Consider the following 18,893-nt stretch of genomic DNA (forward strand, 5'->3'; position numbering starts at 1 on the left):
GAAGAAGGTACATTTATCCTAGACTTCAAAGCAACCCCACATATATATTTCAAGGGCAATGAGTAGTACACAGCCAAAAATAACCAAGCACATGAGGAAATAAAGCATCGTGTGTGAGAACCAGAGAAAAAGAATAGATCAATGAGCCAAGACTTGACCAGGCAATTCATAAAGAAATCAAATTGGACAATAAACATATGGAAAGATGCCCAACTTCATTAGTAACCAGAGAGAGGCAAACAAAACCATAAAAATATAAAATTACACACCCACTAGTAGCTAAAATTATACTGAAGTCTGACAGTGCCAAGTGTTGGCACAACCACTTTGGAAGACAGTGTGGCATCACCTGCTAAGACTGAAGTTACAAATACTACATAACCCAGAAACTCCACTCCTAGGTAGAATCCGAGGACAGCAATGTTCAAACTTTTTGGTCTTACACACTCAAAACTTGAGAATCCCCAAAAGCTTTTGTTTAGGTGGGTTATATCCATTGACATTTATCATACTAGAAATTAAAACTGAGAAAAATGTAAAACACAAGAAGACGCAAGCCCACCTTCCATTAGCCATCAGAGTAATGATGTTACACATCACATCAACTCTGGAAACACCGTACACTCATGAGAAAATAATGCAAAATGCATTTAATATCTTGGTGTTATTATGAAAATAGCCTGACCTTGTGGACTCCTGAAAACACACTGGGGGCCCTCCAAGGGTCCCCAGACCACAGTTTAAGAACCAGCACCCTAGATACATATATACAATGGAACTCTACTCAGCCATAAAAAAGAATGAAATGCCACTTGCAGCAACATGGATGAATCTAGAGATGATCATAAGTGAAGTAAGTCAGAGAAAGACAAATATCATATCACTTATATGCGGAATTTAAAATATGACACAAATAAACTTACTCACAAACAGAGAACAGACATGTGATTGCCAAGGGGGAGGGGGGTGGGGGAGGGCTGGATTGGGAGTTTGGGATTAACAGATGCAAACTGTTATATATAGAATGGATAAACAACAAGGTCCTACTGTAGGGCACAGGGAATTCCATTCAGTATCCTGTGATAAACCATAATGGAAAAGAATATGAAAAAGAATGTATATATATGTATAACTGAATTACTTTGCTGTACAGCAGAAATTAACAACATTCTAAACCAAGTATACTTCAATAAGTTAAAAACAAAAAAGAACCAGTACCCTAGAGAAATGTGTACATATCTATATAAGAATGGTTATGACAGAACTGCTTGAAACATTCAAAAACTGGAAACAACCCAAACATCCATCAGTAAGAGAACAAGGGACTTCCCTGGTGGCACGGTGGTTAATAATCCTCCCGCTAATGCAGGGGACATGGGTTCGAGCCCTGGTCCAGGAAGATCCCACATGCCACGGGGCAACTAACCCTGGGCACCACAACTACTGAGCCTACGTGCCACAACTACCGAAGCCTGCGCACTAGAGCCTGCGCTCCACAACAAGAGAAGAAACGGCAATGAGAAGCACAAAAGCCTACATAGAGTGTAATTCCATTTCTACAAGGATACAGGACAGGCCAAACTAAACTATTTAGGGCCACATGCATAGGTGGTAGAAGTATCAAGCCAAAAAAAATGACTGCACAGAAGGCAGGCTAGTGTCACCTCTGGGGGGAGGGTGCGTCTGTGATCAGGAGAGGCACACAGAGGTCCACGTGGGTGCTGTCAACATTCTATTTCTTGGCCTGATTGGTGATGACACAGATCTTCACTTTATACTTACTTGTTAAAGGCCTTGCACACTTTTCTATATCTGTCATATTTCACAATAAGGGAAAAAGCTATACACACAGGTCAATACTAATAATGTGAAATATATATGTCTACAGAGAAAAAAACTACTACCGAAATATGGTATTCCAGGGAATTCCCTGGCTGTCCAGTGGTTAGGACTCAGCGCTGTCACTGCCAGGACCCGGGTTCAACCCCTGGTAGGAGAACTAAGATCCCGCAAGCCGTGCAGTGCGGCAAAAAAAAAAAAGTTAAAAAAAAAGAAATACCGTATTCCAACATGTTAACAGTGGTTAACCCTGGGTTATGGGGTTTGCATTTTCTCGACACCTTTCTACATCTTCAAAGTTTACTACAAAGAGCACATATTACTCACGTAACCATGTAAACACCTGGTATTATCAGACTTCATTATAGTTTTTAGCTTACTGGAGGGTATGTCATTTTATCTTATTACAGGTTAATTTGCATCTCTCCTATTACTAATGAGGTTGAGCATCTTTTCATATGTTTGTTGTCCAATTTGATTTCTTCTTTTATGAATTGCCTGGTCAAGTCTTTGGCTCATTTTTCTGTTTATTCTTTTTCACCGGTTCTCAGAAAACTGTAAAACATATTTAAAAAGACAAGGTCGTCAGCTAAAACTGAAGCTAATGAAGGTCAACACAAACTAGGTGGGACAAGCCACCTGTGGGGATCTATGCAGAAAATAACTACCTAAGGAGATTGGCGATGCGTCTGATCTAACTAGGATGAGCTCAAAGCTCACCAAGGAGCCTACGGTGTTTTCCTGGTTGGCTGTGACCTGATTTACTCTCACATGTGTATCCTGAGGCAATGTGACGATGACAGAAAACTCCAGTGGCTCATGAGGAACTGAAAATGGAGAGTGGAATCACAAAGAATACGTCTGTCTGTACAGCAGCGGGTCTCAACCTGGGCGGTTCCGCTCCCAGGGCCCACTGAGCAATGTCTGCACTCATTTGGGGTTGGCTGACTTGGGAGGGGGCACTACTGGCGTCTAGTGGGGAGAAGCCAAGAATGCTGCTAAATACCTTATGATGCACAGGACAGCCCCCACGATGAATTCTCCCGCCCCAAGTGTCAACAGTGCCATTGCTGAGAAGCCCTGCTCAACGGCCTCTATCTGGGGTAAAACCGCTCCACCTTTCGTGACCCTTCTCCAAGTAGAAACAGTCAAATCCCCGAGCTGTCCCACCCTGATGGGGGTACTCCAAAGCCCTTGAGACCCACCATGCAACTCCCTCGAGACCCACCATGCAACTCCCTTGAGACCCACCATGCAACTCCCTTGAGACCCACCATGCAACTCCCTCGAGACCCACCATGCAACTCCCTCGAGACCCACCATGCAACTCCCTCGAGACCCACCATGCAACTCCCTCGAGACCCACCATGCAACTCCCTCGAGACCCACCATGCAACTCCCTTGAGGCCCACCATGCAACTCCTTCTAGCCAGAGGAGAGGGCAAACAAGAAGATGCCAAGGCGATGGACTGCTTAACATACTGGAGGAGCAGCAAGCCAGCCCTGGGCAGGGCCGGGAGGCAAGGTCAGAGCATGCGTAGCCCCCATTCTGCTGGAACTTGTAGGCCACAGAGGGCTTTAGATTTTATTTTCATTACAACTGGAAGCCACTGGAGGGTTCTGGGCAGAGGGATGCAATGCGATTTAGGTCTCTAAAGATGGTCTGGCTGTTGTGTAGAGTCTGGACTGTAGGGGGCAGAAGTGAACTCTGAGACACCTGTTGGGAGGTCACTGCCAGGGCTCCAGTGAGAGGGGACAGTGGCCCAGCCAAGGGAGGTAGCCAGAGAGGAGGTGAAACAGGTGGGAGGCTGGATGATTCCGAGGGTGGGCACAGGTGTGGTCTGCTGACAGATCAGATGGGGGCCATGAAGGAAAGAAAGCCATGGAGGAGTGGCCAGAGCCCCTAGCAGAATGGGGCTGCCAGTTACTCAGGTGGGAGGAGCAGGTTTGGAGGCAGCCAGCAGCAGCTCAGTTTTGCACTGGGTCTTCAGTGACACGTATGAGCAAGGGTAATGGTCAAAATAACTTAACATGGCTGCACAGGGCACGGACCCTTTGGTTGCTGGATTATGGGGAGGTCCAGGAATCCTGAGGGAAGGGCGAGGACTCAGTTGGTGAGAGGGGAGAACAGATGAACCCGAAGAATTTCAGTAACTTAACACCAGCAAGACATCAGACAACCACGTGGGGATGTTGAATGCAAGAGCCTGGAGGTCAAGAGAGATCAGAGCTAGGGATAGAAACTGAAGAGTCAAAAGCTTGAAGATGGGATTTCATTTAAAGCCATGAGGCTGGTGAAAGCACCTGGGAAGCGAGTGCAAGTAAAGCAGGTAGACTAGGCCCAAGGCATCCCCACAAGCCCTAAGGTCAGAGGTGAGGGAGAATGGCAAGGAACGACCAGTGTGGCTTCCCAGAAGCCAAGGGAAGAAAGTGCTTCCAGGGGAGGGTGTCAGATGACCCTTGGACCTAGCCACACTGAAGTCATCACTAACTTTGGCCAGGAGCAGCTGCGAGGGAGGGGTGGGAAGCCAAGAGTTGGGAGGAAATTAATGGGAGCCCCAAACGACTACAAGTCCACATGGTATATTGTATTTTATGAACGAAAGATTAAAATATAGTTCTTGTTTGTTTCTTTTTAGGCACTACTTTGGATTTTTGCTTTTTTTCTTTTTTTTTAAGCTGGATGACAGAGCCTAATGAATGAATGGTGAGAAAGTAAAAGGGATTTTCCTCCCGAAAGATAGCCCAGAACTCTACAGAAGGCGAATGGGATAGGAAGAGCAACTAAATTAGAATTGCTCCTGGGACAGTTCTTCCTCTGAGCTCACTGGGACTCTGAGCCCAGCTCAGGAATTCCGTGGGCACTTTGGTTCTGGTCAATAAAGGCTTTTGTAAATGAAAGCCCCTGAATGCTCATTAGAACCAATGCAAGCAAGGCAGCCCTTAGGCAGGTGGCCTCTTTCCCATTCTCCTCCCCTCTGGGAAGCCTAACTTGGCTAATATCTTGACAACACAGCCTATTTGCACTAGCAGTTAATTGGCTACTCCAACAATTCTGTGAGGCCGACAAAGCAGAGGTCAGCAGCCTCTTGGTGCAGATAAGGCAACTGTGGCCAGCAAATGGTGGGGCCACACTGGAATGCAGGCCTGTGTTAATTCCATCATCCCAGGCTAGCTGAAGCAGCAATAAAAATACAAACAAGGTCAAAATGAGCCCTGAGTGCCTTGGCACTATTTGGGGGGTAATGAATTCCGCACTGCAACAATGTTTATTGCTGAGGGTACCGCCTCTAAGTTGGAAAACAGTCCCAAACAACCACCTTGGAATGCCAGCCAGAGGCTGTCTGGCCGCTCCTTTAAACAGATGTTCACTGAGCTGCAGCACTCCTCTCTGTGGGATTCCACTACAGTTTTCAAAGTGTTTTTGTTTTAAAGTTGCAGAACCCTGTGACATCTGACGAGCAGCCCCATGTAGAAAACAAACAAAAGGAGAGCTCAAAACTACTTGAGGGCTTCCCTGGTGACACAGCAGTTAAGAATCCGCCTGCCGATGCAGGGGACACGGGTTCGAGCCCTGGTCTGGGAAGATCCCATGTGCCGCGGAGAAACAAAGCCCGTGCGCCACAACTACTGAGCCCGCGTGCTGCAACTACTGAAGCCCACGCGCCTAGAGCCCGTGCTCCACAACGAGAGAAGCCACCGCAATGAGAAGCCCGCGACCCGCAACAAAGAGTAGCCCCCGCTCACTGCAACTAGAGAAAGCCCGTGTGCAGCAACAAAGACCCAACGCAGCCAAAACTAAATAAAATAAATTTACATATATAAAAAAAAACTAGTTGAAGGCGGAGTGGCGGTCCAGGCCCACCCATTTCTGCTCTGGTCCTTTCCCCCAACCCGCCTGGGGACAAGGTTAGCCGGCAGCCCACTCCTCCTACTCAGCAAAGGGGCAGGCACAGCCCAAAGAAGAAAGCCTGTCTGCTGTACCCAGACTGCACCTGCTTCAAACGCAGCCATCAGGACTGGGGGGCGGGGCGTAGGAAAGGCCTTTCCGGACGCAGCCGGGGGCCCCCGATACAGGTGGCCCACTACACAGGGCGCACTCTGCAATCTCCTTGAGGAGTCATTTAAAATCAAACGCAGGCCAAAGAAATCCAGCTGCCTTCCAGGGCCCTCAGAGGTGCTTCAAAGCATTCATGGCCACACCAAGGGCACCGCCATAAGCCAATTTTCTGCACATTTATTTTAAAATCCTGAACTGAGAGCAGATTAGGGATTGATTTAAAATGGCAAAATTGAAACAATGTAAAGAAACACCACAAGCTAGTTTTTTCAAAGAATGAAGAGGACGCTAATATCCACCCCTTAGCTTCTCCTAGCTTCCTCTTGCTGCTGTAACAAATGATGGCCAACGTACTGCTCTACAACGCACACTTCAACCTTACAGTTTGGGAGGTCAGAAGTCCAACGCGGTCTCACTGGGCTGAAATCAAGGTATCGCCAGGGCTGCGTTACTTCTGGAAGCTCTAGGGCAGAGTCTGCGTATTCCTTGGCTCCTGGCCCCTTCCACGTTCAGAGCCAGCAAAGGCAGTGGAATCTTTCGCCCGTGGCATCACTCTGACCCTCGCTCCTCTACCTTCCTCTTCGATATTTAAAGGAACCTCATCCTTTAATTAGCCGGCCTAACCCAGGAGAATCTTATTTTCAGGCCAGCTGATTGGCAACCTAATTCCATCTGCTACCTTAATTCCCCTCTACTGTTGAGGAAGGAGATAGATAGGCCCTGGGTTAACCTGCTGCAACTGGTTTCAACTGGTTTCATGCTGACCCTTTGAGATAAACTACCAACAAGAATTAAGCACCGTGACTGGCTGAAAGACAAAGCAGCCCACCACAGCCTCCTCATTTTTGTGGTCAAGATTTCCCAGCCCAACACATGTGCAGAAGGGGTCCCAGGTCATCCTCTAGTAACCTTGGCCACACTGTAATATCATTAGCATTGCGGTTTTGACCCTTCGCCCTCTCCCCCTGGGTTTTGCTTAGGTGCTCACGAGAAAGATTCAAGATAGTGCTTGAGGGGCTTCCCTGGTGGCGCAGTGGTTGAGAATCCGCCTGCCAATGCAGGGGACACGAGTTCGAGCCCTGGTCCGGGAAGATCCCACGTGCTGTGGAGCAACTAAGCCCGTGTGCCACAGCTACTGACCCAGCGCTCTAGAGCCCACGAGCCACAACTACGGAGCCCACGTGACACAACCACTGAAGCCCACATGCCTGGAGCCCGTGCTCCGCAACAAGAGAAGCCACCGTAATGAGAAGCCCTCACACCGCAATGAAGAGTAGCCCCCGCTCGCCGCACCTAGAGAAAGCCCGCGCGCTGCAACAAAGACCCAATGCAGCCAAAAATAAATACATAAATTTATTAAAGAAAAAAAATAGTGCTTGGTGGAAGCCTAAATAAGGAATTGCAGATGACATGATCATAGGGGAGAAAAAAGGAGAGTCACCCTCATCTAACCCCATATTAACTACCTAAGCTACCGCAGAGCGCAAGGCATTGCTACCTCTACTCCATGAGTTTGCCTGTGTGCTCTCCCACATGTACTATGCTTCTAATAAAGTCTGTACCTGCTTTGCAGTCTTAGTCTCTTTGCTGAATTCTCTCCTCAAAGAAGACAAAGACTGAGGTCCTCTTGCCGGCCGAAATCACTATGTAACCTCCCATAGTCACAGGTTGCAGAGATTAGGGCGTGGACATCTTTGGGGGCCATTTGGAACACTGACCTGCGTGAAAGAGTTCTCCCCTGTTTCTGTTACGCGTTTAGGATGACTTTAGGCTTTTCCATGCGAACCAAGCTTGGCCAGTCAGTGGACCTGTGAGCCAGCCTCAGGGGGGGCCGAGCCTGGGCTGGGGAACAGGAACCTCCAGAGCCGGGCCTCCCCGCTACACACCAAGAGCAGCAGAGGAATACATAGCGAGTGCAAAGGGGAGGAGTGGACACACAGCAGGGAAAGCACCAACACCAGGCGGGGGAAGAGCCCAGAGCGGGAAAGTCAGTGTGCCTGGAAAGGATCTTTCCTGAACTCACAAAAACCAAAGACAGCTGCTCCCCTGCGAGCTGCCAAACAGCCTCATCACCCTCATCGTCATCACCTCTGCTGGAGGCCCCTCCCCAGTGCCTGCTGACACTGACTCTTGGGTGATTTCTCTGTGTGTGCACGTGTTTAAAAAACACATACATTTTTGTTACCTGGTATCCAAAATGACGGAGGGGATGGGATGTGACCTTTGACAGTGAGGAAGGGGCTGCAAACCAGTCAAAACAGGTGAGACTAAAAGGCAAACAGTCCCTAGACCCTGTCAGTCCACTGCAATGACGGGTGCATAGGGGCAACCCTGAGCCATGCAGGACAGGGACGGTCCCCCCTGTCCAGGATGCACCTTTGCAGGGGCCACTGCTGTACTCAGGCCAATCCTGCAGGTGCCCAGGGGTCTGTCTGGCTCAAACCCAATAGCCCAAGTCAGCCCACAGGGCTTCTGCCTGGATCCCAGCACCACCAGCACTCGCAGCCCCCTCTGCTCTGGCTCTCCCTGGCCCGACCAAACTCAGGGGCCCTGAAGACCAACCCCAACCCAGGGGTCACATGCTGCCACCTCCCTCATTTGTTCTGCTTGGACTGCAGTGAATTTATTTTATTTTATTATTTTTATGTTTTTGCATTACGCGGGCCTCTCACTGTTGTGGCCTCTCCCGTGCGGAGCACAGGCTCTGGACGCGCAGGCTCAGCGGCCATGGCTCACGGGCCCAGCCGCTCCGTGGCATGTGGGGTCTTCCTGGACCGGGGCACGAACCCGTGTCCCCTGCATCGGCAGGCGGACTCTCAACCACTGCGCCACCAGGGAAGCCCACAGTGAATTTATTTTAAACGGAGATATAATCCACATACCATACAACTCACCCTTTCAAAGCGTACAATCTAGTGGTTCTTGGTACATTCACAAGGTTGTACGACCGCCACCTCTATCCAGTTCCAGAACATTTCCATCACCCTAAAAGGAAACCTGGTACCTATTAAGCAGTCACTCTTCATTACCCTTAGACCCTGGCAACCACTAACCTACTTTTTGTCTCTATGGATTTGCCAACTCTGGACATTACATATAAACGGAATCATGCAATATGTGGGCTTTTGTGTCTGGTTCCCTTCACTTAGCATAATCCTTTCAAGGTTTGCCCTGTATTTTTTAAATGTGGCTCGGAATAATAGTCACTAGCACAGAGCTCACTCGGAGCCAGGTGTTGTGCTAAGTACTTTATCCATTTGCACTCATTTAATCCTAGTAACAACCCCATGGGGCGGATGGGGGTATTATCCCCATTTTCCAGATGAGGAAACTGAGGCACCAAGCAGTTAGCGACTTGCCCTGCAACGTGGTAGCGCTGGGCAGCCTTGCTCTGCAGCTGGGACTCTCCCTCTTGGCCGGGCTACCTCTCTTTTAAAGGAGCAGGCACTTGGAGATCTGCCAACAGGCTCATCACACATTCTTGGCCACAGCTCACACTTCTGTCACCTGCCCCATCACTGGATATATCTGCATTTATGACCCCTCCTTTGGTTACTCAGATAAACCTGGGTTCAAGTCCAAAACCTCACTGGACCACGTTTTGCATCTGAGTTATGGGTTACCACTCAGTTACTTTTCAAGGCTGTATGCAAACAGCCATTATGAACATCAGGGAACAAGATGGGTCGCAGTGCCAAGCTTTCAGGCTAGTTAGGAGGTGTAAACGTGTGTGAGGCACTGAGGGCCTGGCGCATGGAAGACTCTGGGGAAGTGGAGCCCTCGTATGCCTGTTACCCACCCGAACCACTGAGATCCTTCTCCCCGGAAGTCAAAAGCGCCGCTTCCCATTTCTGTAGGTGCAGACAGGTGACGTACCTGTCCTCAGACGATTTTTCAGAACTAGTAAAATACACAGTGAACTAAAAGCCCATCTGTAATTAGAACAGGAATGACTTGTTCACCACCTTTTAAACTCCTGGGAGCCTAAAATCTGTCTCAGCTTGCCCGAGCCCGTGCGGATTTCACAATCGGGCTTCGAGGCTCTGAGTGTCTCCTGAGGCCTGCCAGGCTTTCTAGGTCACACCTCATTACCGAGGAGCAGGACCAAGAAGAAAGTGGCTCTTGGGCAGACCCACCTGATCCACCACCTGGGGGCTCCCGGAGAGCCAGTGGGTACCTAACTGAGACCTGCTTTGTGTTTCTTCATTTTGACACAGTAGCTCTGAAACTGTAACTGCCCGGATCCCCAGAGGGGACCAGTGCAAAACCGGTATTTGTCAGGTTGTTCTGCACAAAAGATCCAGGAAACTGGGGCCCTACCTTGAAGCAAAAGCTTCTTCTGGTTCAGCGTTAATTAAAATTTTAAAAGATCACTGGCTAGCAATCTTAAATGGGTGGGATCCTGGCTCTATCCTTCCGGGTTATGTGACATGGGGCCCCTCATCTGGAAGGCGGGGATTATACCTAACAAGCCAAACTCCTGGGGCAACTAAAAAATATATATGTGAAGTGGTACACAGCAAGCACTCAGGAGATGGTAGCTGGTGGCAGGGCTGCAAATCTGAGGGTGACACACGCCTGGTTCCCTCGAGATACCTTTATGAGTTGTTAGGTCTTATACAGATGAGCAAACCGAACCAAGTTCAGAGCACTTTCCCAAGGCCACTTGGCCAGTAAGGTGTAGGAGGAGGGCAGCCTCCAGGTGTAAAGGCATTATGCCTAGTACTTAAAAGCAAGGACAGTGGAATCAGACAAGCCTGGAATCAAATCGTAGCTTTGCCACCTGAGGCAAGTTACTTCACCTCTGTGCGCCTCCGTTTCCTCATCTGTAAAACGGCTGCACCCATTTGCCGTTTCCCCCACCACTTTGTAAATCACCTAGTGTAACCCGTGATGATGAAAACCTGACACCTCATCATTTAAATTCCTCACCTTCTCAACGTGCCTACCATGTTGAAGACTTGCAGAAGACAGCCTTGAAGGGAGCAGCATTTTTCGAACTTTTTTGCGCTTCCACTTTAAAATGTCCCATATCATTAGATGCAAGTTAATCAAGTGATCATACTTTTCCCCACAAATGCATCATAAACAAAATAAAAATCTTAACCCCAAAGGGAAAAATGAAACAAAATTCAACAACCCTGTAACTTGCTTTATTATTCTTCACTGCACTTATATAGATTGCGATGTTTGCACTTATTTTCTCCCGCGTCAGGATGTCAGCTCCACGAGGACAGAGCCTGAATTTTGTTCACGGCTGCAGCATCAGTGTCTAGAACAGAGCCTGGCACCTTTGTTGAATGCTGAATGGCTCTCCTTGTACAGACTCCAGGAGGGCTGCCCGCATGAGAAACATTTCTACATCTTTTGCAAAACTGCCTTGGACTGTCTAGTGTTTTCCAGTGTTCCTTATAAGTAACATAACCCTCACTAGAACGCACTTAGAGGACACGGTTTTGTTTTTGCTGAGCTCATGTGTTTTTAACTAGCTGAATCTGCCTTTGTGTCAGGAAGCTCAGAGCACAATTCTGTGCTCAACTGCAGTGTTTTCCTCAACCTCTTTTTCGGATGTGGAGATGAGGTAAGTTAAGTGTAAGAAGATTCTGCTGGGACTCCTTGGCGACCCTATTTTTAACCACAGACTGCATTTATTCTAAGAAGATGCTTCTCAAACTTAAATGTGCCTGCGAATTACCCGGGGATCTAGTTAATGCAGAATCTGACTCAGTAGGTCAGGGGCGGGGCCTGAGATGCTGCTTTCCTAACAAGTCCCAAGAGATGTCCTTGCGGGCCTTGGACCACACTTTGAGTAGCGAGGGTCTAAGAAACTTGCTTCCTTGATTTGGTAGAATTTCTCTCTCCTCCTCCTTGGCAAAATAACACCAATGGCTCGAAAACTGGGGCGGGTACCAGAAGCTCCTGGGGAACTGGTTAGACTTACACACCGCCGTTCCCCGTCCACCCCCCATCCCCGCCGAGATCCTGACAAAGCAGGAGTGAGCACAGGAAGCTCGCCAGGTGCTTCTGCTGCAGGTGGCCTGGAAACACATTTTGAGAAGCCCTGCTCAGGGAATGAGTGCTCTCTTCAAGGTTTTTCCAACGGCAATCTCCTGGGAACAGGTGTTGTCACCGGCGGAGACACCTTGTTCAGGATTTTAAGGGGGGAGTATCCCGCTGTTTCTAGCCCAGCACCAGGAGGGGTCCAGGTCCCTCCCCACCGGCCACATGGGCTGCGGCAGGGTCAGCCCCCGCGGGCTCGGGGCTAGCACCCCAGCCCCATCCTCCCGCACTGCCCCGCCTGCCCGCCGGCAGCCTCCGCAGCAGGCCCTCGGGCGGGGGCCGAGCCGCTCATGCGCACCACCGGGCCCGCGGGGCGCAGGGCCCCCGCCCCACGGGCCCAGAGGGCGGGGTCCCCGCGTGCCCCCCGCCCGCCTTACCTCTCTGGACCAGAGTGGCCAAGGAGAAAGCGAGGCAGATGAGGAACGCCGAGTGCCAGGCCACCATGGCTGGGAGCGGGCGGACGGGGCCCAGAGGAGCACAGTTAGCGCGAGAGCGCCCGAGGGGGTGATCGGGGAGGAGCCGGGAAGGAGGAGGAGGAGCAGAAGAGGGAGGAACCCTGCCGCTACTGCAGGGCCTCGCCCAGAACCGGCGCGCGCGCGGCGCGGCCCCGGGAGGGAGGAGGAGGGGCGCGCGCGAGCTCTGGCGTCGGGGCGTGCCCGACGGAGACGAGGTGAGGTGGGGTGGGACTGCGACTGTGGTGCGAGGGGCGGGGCGAGCCTGCAGTCTCGGGGGCGGGGCCTATGCACGAGGGGCGGGGCGGCAACCTGCGGGCGGGGCTGGAGCTTGAGGGGCGGAGCCCGCGGGCACCCAGCAGGTTAGGCTGTCTGGGTCCCGGCCAGCGCCGGCCCGCGACCCGCGGGCCCCTTCACACCACTCCCTCGAAAGGGAAGTCTCAGAGGTGGTCCCTGCGGGCCCGGAGCAGTGAGTCAACAGTGGCTGGGGAGACGGAGGCGCTGGCAACAAGGGTATGCAGTAATTTCCACCCGGCGCGCCAGACTCCTCTAGGGCCCGGAGCAGGACCCGAGGCGGCGCACAAGCCTGGTGCGTTCTGCCAGCCGGGTGACCTTGAACAGGGCTCTTCCCCTTCTGGCCTTGGTGTCCCCCCGGTCACCAAGGGGTCCCTCCAGCTGCGGCTCCAGGACCCGGCACCCGCGGTCCGGCACCCGTCGCCTTGGCGGAACTTGTTTGTCGGCACCGCCGTCTGCCTTCCCACTTAGCTGATCCTGCAATGGAGCCCTGCCCAGAGATGAAAGGAAAGGGCCATTTTCGTGGCTGGCCGCGGTTGGCAAACAGCGGCACGTCTGGAGGAAACGAGCCTGAGGCCGGGGGCGCGGGGGACAGGCGAGAGGGAAGTTGCGGGCTGACCTGGAGCCGAGCGCCGCGGGCCCGGGGGAGGAAGGAGGAGGGACAGGGTCAGCTCCCCCGAGGCTTTGATGAATGCGCTGAAAGCGCGAGTTCACATCTGCAGAGTCGATCTGTAAACGTGCTCGGTGATCGACACGCGCGCTGCAGCCCTTTCCCATGAACCCCTCCAACCGAGTCCATCTTCAGGACCGGGTGAAATCAGATTCCAACACTGACTGTAACAGCAAAATGCCCGCTGCAGCCTTTGACGTGAACGCTCTCAAGAAGGGCTCCGGCTGCAGCCGGCTTTCAAAGACAAAGAGAAAGCGCCGCTGCTCCCCGGAGTCGTCGAGCCTGTCCCTGCCATTATTCGACACAGGCTGCCCTGGGCTACATCCTCCTTGAGGGTGGCTACTACCATCTCCCCGCAGTGTCCCTTCGGAAGGCTTCCTGTGTCTCCCACAGGGCCGCACCTCCATACTCCCCCAGAGGCTTCCCCCACCCTCTGAGCCATAGTAGGGGGCGGGGGTCTCCCTGAGATGGAGCCAAAATCTTTCCCTCTGTGACTTCTTTCCATTGCTCTGAATCTTGGGGCTGCAAAAACAAAACATACAAGGAGTGAGTGGATATTCTGATTTTCAGGGCAGTGCTTATTCTATGACACTAGCAGGAGAATTAACAGAAATAGCTAGTGGTTATTGAACAGACACATTATATACATGGCATATTCCAGGCATTTTATTCTTATTTTTTATTCCCACAACAACTTCATGTATCACCTCAATAATTAATGAAGGAAAAGGAGCAAAATGGAGATTCCTTGAGGTTGCGGAGTTAACCAGGTCCAGTCCCATAGTGTCAAAGGGGGGCAGGGGGATCACCAGGAACCCCAGCAGGTGAATGGCTAAGAACATGTGCTTCCGAGCCATACAGAGTGGCGATCCTGGCTGGATGCAATAAGGTCGTGCCAAGGATTAAATGAGATACTGGAAAGCAAGTGGCCTCGGACACAGTGAGCGGAGACGCATTACTTGTTACTCTTGTAACAGCTAAAGAAATACTGGCTACTGTGAGGTTGGGCAGTTGCTGTGTATTCCAGGATGCGAATATGCCCCCAGTTTTCCCACTAACTCCAGATGCCCTGTGCCATTCCCTTGCCCTCGGGCTTCAGGAGTCCCACCTGTAAGGAGGGCACTAGACATCATGCTCTTTTAGAGCCCTTCAGGCTCTGATGGGTGAACCTCAGCACCTACACACTCAGCTACCTGAGGAGGCTTGAGGAAGTGAGGAAAATGCGGCCTCTAAGTGAGGCATCTCAGTCACTCGCAGCTGGGGCTCTAACTGGTCGATGTGTAGTAGAGATACCTCAATCCCAGCAGCAAGACACTGGCCACAGTGTAACATGCAGGAAGCCTGTTTTCTAGCTCAGGGGTGGTTGGCACACCGGCCTGCAGGTCAAATACAGTCCACCCGCCCGTTTGTATGACCTGCAAACTAGGAATGCTATTTGTACCTTTAAATGGTTGAAAAAATCAAAAGAAGGTTATTTTGTGACAGGGGACGTTTAGACGAAATTCACGTGTCAGGATCCATGAAGTGGTGGGAACACAGCCCCGCGCATTCGTTTCTGTATTGTCTGTGGCTGTTTTTCTGCTACCACCGCAGAATTGAGTAGTTGCAACAGAGACCATGGAGCCCACACAGCCTAAAATATCTACTACCTAGCACTTTACAGAAAAAGTGTGTTGGCCTCCATTCTAGCAAATTGAACTATGGCAAGGATGAATAGTAACAGGCGATGGTGCGGGGCCTAAAGAGTGTGCTCCTGTAGAACAGGGGATGAGCACAGGAGCTGGCACCGGAACAAGAAGCAACAGAAAAGGATCGTGTTTATCATGTGCCAAAAGACACCCACTCAAAAGAACCCAAAGAACAAAAAAACAGGCCTTTAGTCAAAATATTGCAAATGTCCGAGGTCAGTTATCCTGCCAGATAACTCTCCCTATGTAAAATGACTCATCCGAGCCCTGGTTTGTCTCTCAGTCTCTTATAAGTTAGGTTAGTGTGAGTCTGAGGGAACCGATGACATCACCTACCAGGCTAAGGACCTCCCTGGAACTTGGTGAGCCTCTCCAGTAGCTGCTACCCTGCTGAACTGCAATTGATCGTGGAGCTGATTTACCTACAGGAAATTCTACACCTAGAAACCATGATTCTGTGCCCCCTGAATACACACACTCCCCACTGCCGGTGCATGTGGTGCTGGGACTGACCCCCCGCCAAGCCTGCCTTGTCTCCACACCACCCTCCTTCTACTCCTCTCCCCTTCCTGAACTTCTCATATCCTGCAGATGTTCACCACTTGGAAAACCATTTGGCCTGACGAGCTCCTCTCCTAAAACACCCACCTCTCCTCAGCACTGACCTAGGAAGAGAAGTGTGACATGGACAGATGGCCACCAGGCTAGTCTGGGAGTTCAGGAGAGGCACAGATGGAGCTGGGAGGGCTTACGCTAATCTGAGTTACGTAGGCTTCTGAGAGCAAGCCTGGTCTTCCGTCACACCCCACCATGTCCTTAGGAAGATGTGTTCTAAATTCCAGAACAGAACAGCTATTCTCTCACTGTTAGCACAGAGTTCCTGTTATTGCTCCCAAGTGCCACAAACCGCTCCTTGCAAAGTCTCCCAAGGGGGCCACCCTCACCTGTGGCCAAAATTAGACCCACCTGGTAGCATCTGCCCACCAGACCTCTGGAATGGCCTTGCCATCAGCCCCATCACTGTTGAAGGTGCCCATCTGGAGGGCACCACTGTCCATGTCAGCAGCCGATTCCTGATCCTTGGGGCACCAGAGTGGAGACGGAGTCCACGTGAGGGCAGGGGCGAGGGCAAAGGACTTGCCCCGACTCAGGGTCACCCTTTGGCCCCGGGACCCAAGGCAGCTCAGCTTGTGCTCAGGGCTTCAGCAGTCCTTCTGTCTGCTTCCTCTCCTCCCACAGCCTTGGGTCCTAATCCCTTTAACCAAAGTAGTTTGAGGGGCCGGGATGGGCTCCAGAGTAGGTGGGAAAGGGACCAGCACTCCCCCCACCCACCCAGCCCCCCACCATGCGGGCCAGTTAAGAGACAGAATCATTAGAGAAATGCAAATCAAAACTACAATGAGATATCATCTCATACCGGTCAGAATGGCCATCATCAAAAAATCTACAAACAATAAATGCTGGAGAGGGTGTGGAGAAAAGGGAACACTCTTGCACTGTTGGTGGGAATGTGAATTGGTACAGCCACTATGGAGAACAGTATGGAGGTTCCTTAAAAAACTACAAATAGGGGGCTTCCCTGGTGGCGCAGTTGTTGAGAGTCTGCCTGCCGATGCAGGGGACACGGGTTTGTGCCCCGGTCCGGGAAGATCCCACATGCCGCGGAGCGGCTGGGCCCGTGAGCCATGGCCGCTTAGCCTGCGCGTCCGGAGCCTGTGCTCCGCAATGGAAGAGGCCACAACAGTGAGAGGCCCAAGTACCACAAAAAAAAAAAAAAAAAAAAAAAAACTACAAATAGAACTACCATATGACCCAGCAATCCCACTAATACCCTGAGAAAACCATAATTCAAAGAGAGTCATGTACCAAAATGTTCATTGCAGCTCTATTCACAATAGCCAGGACATGGAAGCAACCTAAGTGTCCATCAACAGATGAATGGATAAAGAAGATGTGGCACATATATACAATGGAATATTACTCAGCCATAAAAAGAAACGAAATTGAGTTATTTGTAGTGAGGTGGATGGACCTAGAGTCTGTCATACAGAGTGAAGTAAGTCAGAAAGAGAAAGACAAATACCGTACGCTAACACATATATATATGCAATTTAAGGGGAAAAAAACAGTGTCATGAAGAACCTAGGGGTAAGACAGGAATAAAGACACAGACGTAGAGAATGGACTTGAGGACACGGGGAGGGGGAAGGGTAAGCTGGGATGAAGTGAGAGAGTGGCATGGACATATATACACTACCAAATGTAAAATAGCTAGCTAGTGGGAAGCAGCCGCATGGCACAGGGAGATCAGCTCGGTGCTTTGTGACCGCCTAGAGGGGTGGGATAGGGAGGGTGGGAGGGAGGGAGACGTAAGAGGGAAGAGAGATGGGAACATATGTATATTTATAACTGATTCACTTTGTTATAAAGCAGAAACTAGCACACCATTGTAAAGCAATTAGACTCCAATAAAGATGTAAAAAAAAAAGAGACATAGCCTCCCTGCAAACCGCTGGAATGCAGACAGCCAGCTGCGGGAGCCAGTGCACCAGGGGCTACAACAGGCCCCCAAATGACTGCTAGCAGGGGCGAGTCTTTACCAGTCTCAGGCGATAGGAGAAAGTGAGACTGTTGTGGTAATTCCCCCCCATAAAGCGAGAGTGCTGACCTTTATCCTGAAATCATGGACTTTTCTGGGTACACAGAAGTCCTTTATTTCACGAAAAGATGGCAGTGTTTTGTTCAATGTGCCTGCTTTGCAAAATAAAATGTTGGCAACCCTGCCCATCTCCAAATTTAAAATAAAGAAATCTACTCACCAGTGATATTCACAAGTCTGCGAAGCCCTGGCTATGCCAGCAATATTTAGCCCATCCAGGGCCCTGATACATGGGGATTTTTTGGAACACACCCCATGTGTAAACAGAAGCCCTGAAAATGGATTCTAAAACAATGTTCCCTCTCATATTTTTCGAGTTGTAAGCGAATTATCCCTCGGTCGCCTCCTCCTCTCCACAATGTTCCTATTCTCTCCTCTCTTGGATCTTCTAGTAAGGCAAGGTCAGGCAGAGCCTTGAATGCCATGCTAATGAGCAGAGCTTTGATCCCGAGAACAGAGGGAAGCCGCTGAAGGGTTGTAAGCATTAAGCAGCAGAAAGACAGGGAAAGTGAGGAGCAGGGAGAGTGGTCCACAGGAGTGGCTACTGGCATCATCTTGGCGGAGAAGCTGGGAGCCTGGGGCTGAAGAGAAGTGTCTGGATTCAGGCTATGTATGTGACAGAGGCAACAGTGGCCATAGAAAGGAGAGGATGGCTGTGTCCACCTGGCCCTGTTCTCAGGGAACAAAGGATGTCCAGGGTGCCCTGTGGGGAGGAAACAGGCAACAAGCAGTCAGGTGATAGAGGCAGTTAGAGAGGGGAGCACAGGGCACTGTGGGAGCATCGAAGAGCTGACTTAAAGGAAAAGGAATAGTTCACCGTGCCGATGGCGGGGCATGTGGGTTCCAAGAGAACCGCTGAAGCAAAAGCCGAGAAATGAGCCTTTGAATTTGAACTGCCTGGAGCCAGGTCATGCAGGGTTCCTAGAGCAGGTGAAGTTTGGACTCTATGCAAACGCAACTGGGAACCCCAAAGAGTTTTAAGTGGGGCTGGGGTGAGGCTGCAGGGTGACGAGATCAGATTGGTATTTCATGGTTCCACTTCTTTCAGGAGACTCAGGACGCTGCTGTACAGAACCCAGCATCTGCCTCGGGGCGAGCTGGGATTCCGCTCTCCAGCTCTGTCGCCTGGAGACAAGGCAGTGTGGCCGGTCAGGAGCTTCAGCTTCGCAGA

At 50.8% G+C, this 18,893-nt stretch overlaps 1 protein-coding gene across 1 annotated transcript in view; it reads right to left on the minus strand.

Moving 5' to 3' along the window:
• CD99L2 (CD99 molecule like 2) overlaps positions 1–12,467 on the minus strand; it is a 111,213-nt gene extending 98,746 nt beyond the window's left edge. The window contains exon 1 of the mRNA XM_082681952.1: positions 12,337–12,467. Coding sequence (XP_082538078.1) covers positions 12,337–12,403 — 67 coding nt within the window. The 5' untranslated portion in view covers positions 12,404–12,467. The remainder of the gene's footprint in view (positions 1–12,336) is intronic.
• Positions 12,468–18,893: the final 6,426 nt, after the last annotated feature.

This window comes from Grampus griseus (assembly GCF_964374135.1).
Source record: "Grampus griseus genome assembly, chromosome: X".
NCBI classification, from domain to species: domain Eukaryota; kingdom Metazoa; phylum Chordata; class Mammalia; order Artiodactyla; family Delphinidae; genus Grampus; species Grampus griseus.